At 41.2% G+C, this 13,055-nt stretch overlaps 1 protein-coding gene across 1 annotated transcript in view; it reads right to left on the bottom strand.

Moving 5' to 3' along the window:
* Positions 1 to 13,055, bottom strand: part of lrp2a (low density lipoprotein receptor-related protein 2a) — a 46,903-nt gene that overhangs the window by 6,962 nt on the left and 26,886 nt on the right. The window contains 19 exon segments of the mRNA XM_075479705.1: positions 352 to 480; positions 625 to 747; positions 922 to 1,059; positions 1,229 to 1,345; positions 1,753 to 1,869; positions 2,555 to 2,674; positions 4,270 to 4,398; positions 4,575 to 4,820; positions 5,972 to 6,168; positions 6,866 to 7,043; positions 7,141 to 7,364; positions 7,453 to 7,623; positions 8,411 to 9,077; positions 9,313 to 9,608; positions 9,693 to 9,894; positions 10,907 to 11,038; positions 11,618 to 11,737; positions 12,233 to 12,358; positions 12,460 to 12,702. Of these exon segments, the coding sequence (XP_075335820.1) occupies positions 352 to 480; positions 625 to 747; positions 922 to 1,059; positions 1,229 to 1,345; positions 1,753 to 1,869; positions 2,555 to 2,674; positions 4,270 to 4,398; positions 4,575 to 4,820; positions 5,972 to 6,168; positions 6,866 to 7,043; positions 7,141 to 7,364; positions 7,453 to 7,623; positions 8,411 to 9,077; positions 9,313 to 9,608; positions 9,693 to 9,894; positions 10,907 to 11,038; positions 11,618 to 11,737; positions 12,233 to 12,358; positions 12,460 to 12,702 (3,675 nt within the window).

The raw sequence follows: 13,055 nt of genomic DNA, 5'->3' as shown, positions 1-13,055 counted from the left end.
TTACAATTAACCTGAACTGAGTTCTACAATGGAATTACAAACGAGCAACAGAAGATTCTTTGGTTTAGATCTATGGTCTGTGTCTGTTTGCATGTCTACATCCTGACTGCACGTGAAAAAAATAAGAAAGAGGAATTAGAGAAGTTTGCTTCTGAGGTCACACATCGATGGAAAAATATACAGAAGCACTGGTGGCCAACTATAAAATCAGTGGAAAGACTGAGACAATCAGGAGTAAAGTAGTAAAGTAGTAAAGTAGTGTGACTACTTGCACAGTTTAGCTCAGAATAACAGAAGTAAAAAAAAAAGTATATTTTATTTTATTCTATGCTTTCTGTTAATGTTACTCACGGCAGCCAAGCTCATCCGACTCATCCCCACAGTCATCATAATCATCACAGGCGTACTGAAGAGGAATGCACTGTCCATTACTGCATTTATACTCCTCATCTGTGCATGGGCCATGTGTTGGGCTTTGACCTGTATGGAGACAACATCTCACCGAATGAAAAGCTGTGGATTCATCTAGTTCTGTTAAAATCTGAAGTTGGAGTTACTGTTGTTTGAACAGATAAAAAAAGTAAGCAATAGTATAAGCAGGGTGATCTCAAAAGCTGGACTCACAGTTTTCCTGTTTCTCATCAGAGCCGTCACCGCAGTCATCAACAGAGTTACACCGCTCGTGGCTGTAGATGCAGCGGTTGTTGTCACAGCGGAAACGGAAGGGAGTCTCACACTCAATGTCCACTTTGGATAAACAGAATCATTCAGTCTGATATAAACTTAGACAAATGTCAAAATTCAATTCACTTATATGACCTGCTGCAGAAACATGGCACAATAGGGCACTAAAAGGTAACAATCTGGCCTTTATTTTTCTTCTGGACTTGAATGAGTGTGTTTGTTCATGTTTCTTCTTACGGCAGAGATGCAGCTCTTCATCCGAGTTGTCTCCACAGTCATTGTCTCCATCACACTTCCATTGAGGCTGGACACAAACGTGGTTCTTGCATTCAAACAGGAAGGGGGGGCAGTATGTGCCGTTGGGAAAGCGGGTTGCTGAAAGTCAGAACAATTATGTCAAACTAATTCTGCGACTAACACGACTCTCCATTACAGAACTCACCTTCATCTGTCCTAATGAAACAAAGCTACAAGGCAAATAAAAATAAAATTTCCATTGCATGGTGTGAAGCTACCAAAATGTTAATGACGGTCAGACACTCACGACATGATGTCTCATCCGTGTAGTCCAAACAGTCAGCATTGCCATCACATTTGAAACGTTCAGCAATACAGTGTCCACTGTTACACTGGAAATAGCCAGGATGACAAGTCCGCAGCTCTGCAACCAGCACAGAATGTAGGAACATACATAAGCACTACTCAATGCAAAAAGAGGGAGGTTACTTGATGTCAGTCAAGTGTCATTCATTAACAAATTTCAATTAAAATGCCACAATCATTCCAATATCATCACATAAATAATCATTTATTGTATTAATGTCATCAAAAACAACTTCTAGATTGTACAACTTCAGGTTCTATAAAAGTGATCCGTCTTGTTCTCAAGATACTGTAGAAAACTGTGGTTTGAAGCAGACAATATAAACTCCTCCTCAATAACTGAATGTTGGTGGTCCTATTTGTCTATGCTTCAAACTTGAGGTTTCATTAGTTCTTTGTAAAGTGCAGCCCTCCGTTACTCACAAACAGCCAGATCCTGAGCCAAAACAAAGAGCCTCCACTTACCACAGTCCCTTTCATCCGAGTTGTCCTCACAGTCGTTGTCATGGTCACAGACCCAACGGTTGGGAATGCAGCGCAGATTGTCACAACGAAACTCACTCTCTGTGCATGAGCGTGGCGCTGGGAGGAAACAAGTAAACTAAATGATGCAAATGCTGAACTTTATTTTTGTAGTCACCAAATGCTTATTTTAGGGAAACGAATGTCAGAGCCTCTTTTGTCATTTTTTTTCATCATCTTCCCTTATTGGCTGTGACAATTTTTCCAAGCTTGATCCAATACATCAAATCATCGGAATTATTTTCTTCGATTTCTTCGAGTGGAATGAGAAGCCATTACTCTGCATTGAGCTCATGAGTTTGCTGAAGACAAACTATCTTGGCATCAGCAGCACAGCCACATGCTGAGCAGCACCACTGGGTTTTAACATCACTGCCTCTCCTTTGAGAGGCTACATTACCCTTATTAGCTGGCATGTTCTCAGACATGTTTAAAATCTCCAGGGCATGGGGTGACAGACTCCCTCACTCCCTTTTTCTGACACACTGAGGACAGCCTGTTTCTCTAGCAGCTGATAAGACTGCATCTCTCACCACTCCACTCAGCAGAAGTGTCAAGCTTCTTGCAAACTCCCTGACTGTCTGATGAAATGATTGTAAGACGGTTCTCTGCCATCAACACTCCTTTCTCCTTTGAACAATCAACATGCCTGGAGCTATGGTATTATCACACAATAACCCTACTTAAAGAGACACTCGTGCCAAACAATGTTCACACACACAGAGTTTAGTATTGATAGACTCACTGCAGCTGCGTTCGTCTGAGTTGTCTCCACAGTCGTCTTCCCCATCGCAGCTCCATCTCAGCGGGATGCAGCGGTGGTTGTCACAGCGGAAGTCTCCGTTAGGATTACAGGTCAATTCGTCTAGAAGAAGAGTGGGCGCATGAAACATGATATACACGGCTAGTGTGACAAATTTATGCCATTATCCATATCATACGAATAATAAACACGAATAAAATCCAGTATTGGCACAAGAAGAGAAGGAGGGGAACATGGTGGACAAGCTGTCAGTCATCACAGGCCTTACTCGAAGAAACAGACAGGTACACCCACACCTTTGTTCAATTTAGAAGAATCAATTAACCTAATATTCTTGTCTTCAGACTGTGAGAGGACAGAAAACCCACTGAAAACCAAAACAACATGCAAACTCAACAGTGAGGCCTCAGCAGAGGCTTGAATCAGGAATCATTCTTCTTTAAAATGACAATGATAAACACTGCACCATTATGCTGCCCACTTTAGTCTCTCTTCATCACTAAAAAGGTGATAAAGAGAAATATAGGAAACACTTATAGTCAAACTACACCTCAAGCTATAGCCCCCCCCCCCCCCTTAATTTAAGCATATTATTAAAAAAAAGAAGATTATATCTCTGTAACAGACAGATTTGTTACACTGATGTGTCATGCTGCATAAACTACTGTAGGATTAGCGAATAAAATGTGAGCTGGGTGCATGCTGTATATTACACTCACTGCTTTATTTCTCGAAAAGTTCTCTTTCATTAGCAAGGAATGAAAATCTTCTCCAAATATCTTGCGTTCAGAGATTAAAAAAAGATTAGCTCTTTCAGTGGATTATTCAAATCAATAATCACAACAAGATTGCGATATAATAGAACATTTCCAGAAATGTCATGAAAATCAAATTAAATTTAATAATAATAATGAAAATGTCTTTTTTTTTTAAATTAATCAAACTGTTCAAATTAAAGAGGGAGGAGAGCTGGCTGCCAGAAACAGATGTGTGAGCTCTATTCATGCCAGTTCACTCTATGCCTGAGAAGGATAAGACTGCGGGAGATGAGAACCACAGAAGGGAGAGGAGTGGAGCAGAGCTGGTCTGAGCCGTCTCTACCACACGGTGCTGGGGGTCAAAGATAGCGCAACTAGTCCTGTCCTCCTAGCACTCCACCTGGCCCGTCTGCTACATTCTTACAGCAAGATTAGCACAGATCTCCCCTCCTGCACAGGCATGGCACTAATGGAGTGAGGGCCTCAGATAAGAGACGGGAGGGCCGCGGCGTAGTGTGCTTGGATCGCAGCGAGTACAAAGAGACTTATGTGAACCCTGCCCCCACGCAAGGACAGAAGAACAACACTCACACATACACACATGTATGTGGACTCATACCAATAGACAGCTAATAAATCTGTGTTGCTCCCAGGCAGAGCTAAATGCTGGGGGAGGGTGAGTGGCGAGACGCTCTCCATCAGCACCTCCCAATACCACTGTGCGTAATGTTCTACAGGGGGCTGAGGTGTTGGCTAATTGCCCTTCATTCACTCCCAAGCCGCATGTCTACTTTCTCTTAGATCAGTCCTCTTAGATCAATGAAAACATAAAATGATCAAGCCAGAAAGCATTAAGTGTCATAAATCCTACTAAAAAACAAACTGTCAGCATTAAATTGGACATCAGTTCTGTCTTAAGGACGGTTGTTGAAGACTCACCACAGCCCTGTTCATCACTGTTGTCCCTGCAGTCGTTGTGGCCGTTGCAAACAGACCACAGAGGCACACAGCGGTAGTTGGCCTTGCAGTCAAATTCTGTATGGTTGTCACATCGATATGCTGGTCCCACTAAAGAGAAATAAACAATTAACAGGCTCAATTAACAAAAGTAAAGGTTGGGGAGTTTCTTAAATGTCCATAAAGGCATGGATATTCAGACCTTAAAGTCTATATTTGCATTTTATCCCCAATACAATCAGAAGGTAGTGTAAAAAAAAGAGAGAGATATACTATTATATACTCACTGCACTCCTCTAATGGTTCATCTGAATTGTCACCACAATCGTCATCAACATCACATTTCCAACTCTGTGGGATGCAGCGTCCGTTGCGGCACTTGAATTGTCCAGGGCGACACGTCCTGGCGGAGCAGTGGGAAGGGTCCTCATCTGATTGATCACCACAATCATCCTCACCATCGCACTGCCACGACTCAGGGATACACCGCTTATTTGCACACTGCCACTGATGGCTTTCACATTGGTGCGTAGCTGGAAAAAGATCCAAAAAACATAAATATATGAATATATAAATAGTGAGAAAATTATGGAAAGAATGGTTTTTTTTCTGTGCCTGAAAGCATATATTTTGTTGTGTGCAATCATTACTAACTCAAAAACTTGGGAAAAAAACACAAACCTTGAGAAAAAAAATAGGAATGTGTCATTTTGTGGGCAGTTCAGATATGCAGGGGAAACATACATCACTCAACAAGATTTTACAGCCTCCTCCTTCTGTATCTCCAACTAACTATCTCCAATTAAGTATTGTACTTCTTCCCATTCCTTTTTCGAACAATGTGTGGTGTTTTGTTATGTATGAGCACTTTATGTGATTGAATTTTTTATCATCATTTTTTTTTATTTCTCTTTTTCTTTCTTTTGTATGTACAAATACTTACATACATTTTCTTTTTTATACATGTTTGAAAATAAAATAAAAATAAAAAAAATAAAAACTTCAACTTCAAATGATATTGCATTCACTGTAAATTGGAAGTGAGAAGTTGAATCTATTTTGCTCTTGCTTTGCTATTAACATAAAAATATAATGCTTTGTTATATTGTTCAATGAAGAAACAATTCAGCTAGTAGTAGTCTACCAGTACTTTAATGTTTTATATCCTGACCAGGAAGTCTTACTTTGAATTGGTGTTTATTTTTTCTTTTTAACCAGCAGGAAGTTGGAAATTCAGGCTTTTCCATTTGTCAGTGAATGCATTATTAGTACAGCATTGATAACGTTGGTTAGAAAAACAAACATTGATCAAATTCTGCCCATATAAATGACAGTTTATATTGACATCATATATGACAGGGAAGTCCAGGCCGTTTCGTTCTGCCGGGCATGTTTTAACAACTTGGGCCAGTTGAACACATCATTTGTGATGAGATAGTATCTAAAAAAGGGTAATGATTGAAAAAGGAGTTTTTGTACTGTCTCTCTGTGCTATTTTGACCAAAGAATATCACAGACATTTCATTAAGATCACAGGAAACTGTGTCATCTTGTGAAAAAATGTCATAATTGATCTACTTTAACAGCTTTATGGCTCTTAAAAGATGTTGTTCAATATAAAAAACTTATAATAAATAAAACCACTAGCAGCCTTGAGGAGGACATTACAAATAGTTAATCTCACCACACAGCACATCCTCTTCATCTGAGCCATCAGGGCACTCCTGGTTGCTGTTACAAAGGAAGTGCGGACTGGTACAGTTTCCATCATTGCACTGAAACTGGCCAAGATTGCAGTGGCGAATCGGGCAGGTGGAGGGCTCATCCGAGCCATCTCTGCAGTCCCGTTGACCATCGCATTTCCACCAGATAGGAATACAACTGTTGACAGAGAGACAGAATAAACTGGTGTTGAACTAATGCTGACCACAGCACGTTGAGCACGATAAACAATTCAACTCTCTGCATCGGCATTCTAAAGACTCCCACTATCAAAAAGACTGAGAAAAATAGGTGGGTTAAGGAAACTAATGTATTTCTAATCAATTAATAAGTAAATTTCTTTATGCAAGTGTAATTAAACATATAAATCATCTGATAAGAAGATTTTTAGTCTATGTTGCTATGTTACATGCAACAATTGAAGGATTTTGCAAAAAACTGGAATAGAAAAATGTATTCATTCATAATGTGCATTTACTATACTGTATATACAGCAAAGTAATACATTATGACATAAAAGTCAGGAGATCCTGGTCTTTCAATGGAAACCCAGCCAAAGTTATGCAGTACATGTCATGTTCTTGGTAGGTGTATGGATCCATGAAGACATTTTTTACTCCTAAGTAAAGGAGAAGAGAATACAAATGGATAATGTCAGTGGTTTATATTACAGGGGCCCTGTGATAGAAACACGATCATTAAAAAACTTTAACTAAACCTTTGGAATGAGACAACAAGTCATTCTAACAGAGGTTTATCTTTTTACTTCATATTTCCACAGTCGGATCAGTTGTGCTGCACATCAGATAAAAAGTTAACAAAGCTCTGAAAACTTTTTTTTTTTAAATTGACAAACCGTTCATTGTTAGCACATCTGTACTGGGTGCTGGTGCACATGGGCAGGCATCGGCTCACACCTCCTATTTGAACAGTCAGGAAATGGTCAGGGCAGTCGCAGGTGTGTTCTTGCCCCCCGTGACGGATCAAGCACAGGTGAGAGCAGCCTCCATTGTTTAGAGCACAGTGGTTGTTTACTACCAAAGGAAGAGCAACGGTCAAACAATATCAGTTTACCACACCTGAGCAAATAGAGACCAGCCACTAGTAAATATTCAAAGATCTTTAACTCACCAATAGGCTGTCTGTAAGGATGACATACATGAATGTCAAATGGTCTGTGTGTGGTGTTAACCAGGGCTTCACGACCAGAGCCATCATATTTGTTGCCTTTCTCTACTGTGCGAGTGTTCCAATCAGTCCAATACACAAAGTCCTCAAACACAGTCAGAGCAAACGGGTGCGGTAAATTTCCATCATACACTGTGTGTCTGTGCTGGCCATCCAAGTCGGAGTATCTGAGAATTAGAGTTCAAATTTCAAATGATTACCTGTCTTCTTTTTGCTACAAGTGAAAAGAATGTGACCACTCTCTGATGAACTCACTCGATATAATTGAGATGTGCGTCGGACCAGTAGAGTTTGTCGTTGGTGTAGTCAATTGTGATACCATTGGGCCACTCAATCTTTGTGGTGATGATGGCTGCTTTGTTGGTACCATCCATTCCAACACGACCAATAAATGCTTTGTCTCCCCAATCTGTCCAGTATACATACCTAATAGGGAGCAAAGAAAGTCACTTTAGATCACTATATCGTACGTATATATATATATATATATATATATATATATATATATATATATATATCTAAAAACAAAAACATTGCTGCTTTCACTAGACTAGCATGCCTCTGTTTCCACAAACGGCCATAAGCAATACTGGAAATATGGTTCGATTAACATGTAACCCATGCAGCTATTTTCAGTTTTGTCAGGGTTTTGGCCGCAGTTTCAGAAATGTTACATCAATAAAGCAGAGAATCACCTAAATATATAAATAAAACAAAATAAATTAGGCTCACTATCTATACCTCATGTGACTCATCCTCCTCATCCTGGAAAATGCCAGGAAGTAATTAATTTACTCCCAATTGCATATCAAATACTGAAAGCATGTGTTTAATTGGTTCAGCTACAACTAATGAAATGAAATCCATTATTATCTGGGAAGTTTTTGAGGCAGGGCACAGTAAGTCAGCTTAGTTTTGGAAAATGTTACTTATTTTCCACAGGTAAAAAATTTTTTTTTCCAAAAATGCATTCATTAAAGTTGGCATGGGTGTAAAAGAAGCATTTATTTAAACTAATTGCTGTTAATAAACTAAGATCAAACTAATAATGTACTAATAAAAAAAGCAGAAACTAATCACCATACCTATGGTAATGATACATTCTGTCGTCAATATGCTACGATTTAAAGATAGCAGCAATGGCAAATAATGTTGTTGTTGTTGGTCATTCCAACATATTAATCGCCTCCTATTGAACGACTTAATTCCTCACCCATATTTGGGATGCACCACAAGGCCTCTGGGGTTTTCGAAGCAATAGGTGTTATTGTCATCAACACAGTGCTCAGCCAGCTTCTTGACAAAGCGACCGTCCAGTTCAGACACTTTTAGACAATCCAAGAAGCTGTCCACCCAGTAGAGCTTCCTGGCTATCCAATCAACTGCAAGGCCCTCCCCATGCAGAACTCCATTGACCACCACCTCTCTGTTACTGCCATTAAAGAACATCCTCTCTATCACTCTGCGGCTCACGTCAATCCAATAGAGGCGCTTGTCGACACGATCAAAGTCCAAAGCAACGACACTGGTCAGGCCCTGCAGAATGAGAGAGTAGGCCTGCCCGTCTGTTGACAGATTCCTCAGATAGTAGCGGTTGCTGAAGATGAGGTAAGGTGAGATGTTGCTATTCTGACGGCAGCTGCGCCCATCTGGCTCTCGGAGGAATCCTGGAGCGCACTTGCACACGTAGGAGCCGAGAGTGTTTTCACAGATCTGACTGCACACGCTGGGTGTCTCTGCACACTCGTTGACATCATCACATGTTTTACCATCAGACATGAGGCGGTAGCCAGGACGACAGGCGCAGACAAAGCTGGTGGGGGTGTCGGTACAATTGTGATCGCAGTGGTGAATGGATGGGTCTGTGCATTCATTGATACCTGCAGTCAAAGAGGAGGCAAAGTGTTTTTAAAGTCGTGAAACGGGAACACATTTCGGTAAACGTTGTTATACCTCTTCCAGTCACTTGCAACTATCTTATTTTACTATTTCCTTAAGACAGTGCAGAAGTCATATGTCATATAATTTACCCATTGTAGAAGTTATCTCCCAACTGTTGCTGGATGAAGATTTGTGGTTTTCTTTTAGTTCAAGTTCCAATCTCTTTATACTCACCACATCCTTTCTCATCACTGTTGTCTGAGCAGTCATCATTTCTGTCGCACACCTGGCTCAGGGGAATACAGTGTCCATTTTCACATCTAAACTCTCCAGGGGGGCAGGTGGGTGCTGGCGTGTGACACATGTGCTCCAGCTCATCAGACTCATCCCCACAGTCATTGTCACCATCACAGACAAAGTCAGGGGACACGCAGCGGCCGTTTTGGCAGGTGAACTGGTGTGACTGGCATGGCTGGTACGTGCAGCCCTGCTCATCACTGCTGTCTCCACAGTCATTACGACGATCACACCTGGTTTTAAAAGACCACAGGAAATGAACTTAGATTTTCAGACAGACTCAGTGCAAATGTCATTCATGATATGTTATATCTAACCTGTAGGAGCTGCGTATGCAGAGACCATTATTGCAGGTGAACTCATTGATGCCACATGATCTGTGTGTACAGTTTTGATGCTCATCTAAAGCATCTGCACAGTCTGCGTCCCCGTCACACACCCAGTCATGTGGAATACATTTCCGTTGAGGTGGTTGGTTGTTCACACAGGTGAACTCTGCACTTGAACATGTGCGATTGGCTGGGAAAACAGCAAAATCGGACAGGAGGATTTACAAGACAATGAAAAATTATGATAACATATTATGGGAATCCAAACATTCCAAACTGTATTTCATATTGTATTTCCACATAGCCGAGACTGCAAATTTTTCCATGTAAGGTAATTGATTCGCATTTTTTGAAGTGGGTCTCCTACAAAGGCTCAGGAAGCGCAGAAGTCTTTAGCTTCAGGCATCTTATTTTAGGAGCACATACTGGTGCGATATAAGAACCTTGATCCACCCTGAGCCAGGAAGCCAGAGAAAGGAGACATGCACAAAGTAACGAGTGAGGCAGGAGAAATCAGGAATGTGAGCTTCTTGGACAGGAGACCTACTACTGACTAAGGCTACGGCTACACGGAAACGAAACAAGGTTTTTTTTTAAAACGGGTACGAAAATTCTTGCAACCACACGGCAACGCTGCTGTAAAGACTCAGGTCCAGACGAAAACGGATGAAAACGATGAAACGATGCAGTACACACGCCACTGTGTCACGCCACGCTGTGAGACAATAGAGAAGTCTCACAGCGTCAACGTTTGACTGACGCAAAAACGTTTACGCTGTAATAATGGAAACGAAACGACCTCGTTTTCAAACTTTCCCACTCTGGAACCCGTTCTCAAAAACTATCGTTTTGGGGTAGTGGGAACGCCGGCTCCGTGTGGCCGCGACAGCGAAACCATAAGAAAAAGTATCGTTTACAGTGAAAAATGTTTTCGTGTAGCCGCAGCCTAAGATGCTGGGCACTAGCTGTCAATGTTTCCCCTACAACACTCCCTCTGTTTTGTGTACCTAAAAGAGTCAGCATCATGATAATAACAGCAAGTGGGGAGCAGGAGAGGGCAAACTCAAGAAGTTGGGGGAAAAAAAAAAAAAATTGGGGGTAGTGAGAAAGGGTCTGTAGATGTGAGAAGAAGAACAGACGTAAAGAAGATATGAGATATGAAAGATTAAAGAAAGGTTAAAAAAAAAAAAAAAGGTGCATACCACAATTATGCCTCTGGTCTTCGTCGCTCATGTCCCCACAGTCATTGTCCCCATCACAGATCCAAGACAAGGCAATGCACCTGCCATCATCACAGCGGAACTGATCTGTGTTGCAGGTTCTGACCAGTGCAGCTGCAGAGACAGATCACATGTTTAGACTGATTAGACCACAACAAAAAATTCAGTGGTGGGACAGCAAAATGTGTCATACTTCAGCTAATTTACATCCACTGTCAATTTCTGTCTATTTTATGATATTTATTTTCCAATTTTTAACTTCCAATTATCTCAGGTACTTCCCCCAAAGCTTTTCAACAGACAAGGAAAGCACAATACAACACTGGCAGAGCTTTCAAAATAGTCATGGCAACTCCACATTCCCATGCATGGTGAGCTATCTAAACAAAAGCCAAAGTGAGGCTCTGTAACCCCCGGTGGACAAAGAGAGGGGGAGGGGCTGTTTGTCGGAGGACATTGAGGGGCGTCACCACAGAGGAATGCAGCACACAATAGGAGGCCTGACTGACCACATCGCCAACAAAGAAATACACCACTGACTCGCACTCTCCGCTACATCACTCACAGGAGTCTCTCTGCAGAGTGGCAGATAGACACCTACACACAATAACCATGCAGCTGATTATGGGGTGGGGGCAGCAACACAAAGCCAAAAGGCCCATTTTGGGTGTGAGATAGTTGTGCAACACTCACTGCAGGAGAGTGGTTCATCAGAGCCATCAGAGCAGTCAGACCCTCCATCACAGTACCAGTGACCGGGGATGCAGCGGCCGCTGGAGCAACGGAACTCACTCTGGGAACAAGTGGATTCAGCTATGCGGAACATGCAGACAAGAATTAAATCACTTGGAGGATTATGTTGATTGAATCAATAACACAATAAAATGTACGAATCTGTAAAAGTTCACAGCTCAAAAGATTTAGCAAACATGATGAAGATGATGGTGAAAGCTGTGTGAAATTCAGAAGAGCTCAGAAAATACGTCAATGATATTTCCTGTGTCTGCAGTCTCAATTTACTGCTCACTACATAGTAAACTACTGAGGATTTAAAATTATTATTCTAAAATTATTATTATCAACCTTGCTATTATATTCATGAGTAAGAGACTTTGAATTATTTTGCACTCACTGACTAACATTTAATACAGACATTTGTTATTATCATCATATAATTTACATGCCTCACTGAAATTGCAAAGCCATGCAAAAGCAATGTGGAAGGTCATTTTAGACAACTGCTACAAGAGGTAAGTTGTAGATTTCATATAGCAAGGGACTTTATCCTAAAACTGTTGATGAACTCACCACAGTGCGTAGGGCTCTCATCGCTCATATCCCCACAGTCGTTGTCTCCATCACACAGGTACGAACGTGGGATGCAAATGTTGGTAGACTGACATTTTGTTTGCTCTGGCTGGCAGGTTCTCTCCGCTAAAAAAAATAAATCATAAATTCGAACATATTTAAGACAGATAATAACAACTTTGTCTGTTTCCCTCTGTTTAATTTAGTGGCCAATTCAGGATACTCACGGCAGTTTTGCTCATCAGAGGTCCCATTGTCATAGCAGTTGTTGATGCCATTGCAAACATAGTCCTTTGCAATACAGCGCCCATTGTTACAGGCGAACTCTGTATTGGGGTCACAGAGTCTAAACTGGCAACCCACTTCATCACTGTTATCTCCACAGTCATCATAATGGTCACACCGGTAGTGGTAGGGAACACATCGCCCATTGCCACAAGTAAACACTGTGGGCTCGCAGGTGTGGAAGGCTGCCAATCAGAATCAACAACAGGTCAGAGCTCTGGCCAGTAGAGTGAGATCAAAAGAAATGGGCATACTTTATTACTGGAATCTCATTTTACCTGACAAGGCAATAAAGGATGACAGCAACTGTGGGACTGCATGCAAAGACAAGCGCATTGATTCATGTGTTAGTGCTGATTTTTACTTAAGAGCATGACACTGGAAATTCAGTCGCAAAGTGCAAGAATACGCACCAGCATAGTTGAAGATTGGTTTATGTCCTGAGAAAGATTTGTTAAAGCGAAAAGAAAACAAACAAAACTTGTTAGTATTAGTGAAGGTAAAGGCTGGAGAACTGCAGAGGCAAAGAAGAGAGACA

The sequence above is a fragment of the Odontesthes bonariensis genome, chromosome 12 (genome assembly GCF_027942865.1).
Source record: "Odontesthes bonariensis isolate fOdoBon6 chromosome 12, fOdoBon6.hap1, whole genome shotgun sequence".
Classification (NCBI taxonomy): Eukaryota; Metazoa; Chordata; class Actinopteri; order Atheriniformes; family Atherinopsidae; genus Odontesthes; species Odontesthes bonariensis.
This window is presented reverse-complemented; position numbering and strand designations above follow the sequence as displayed.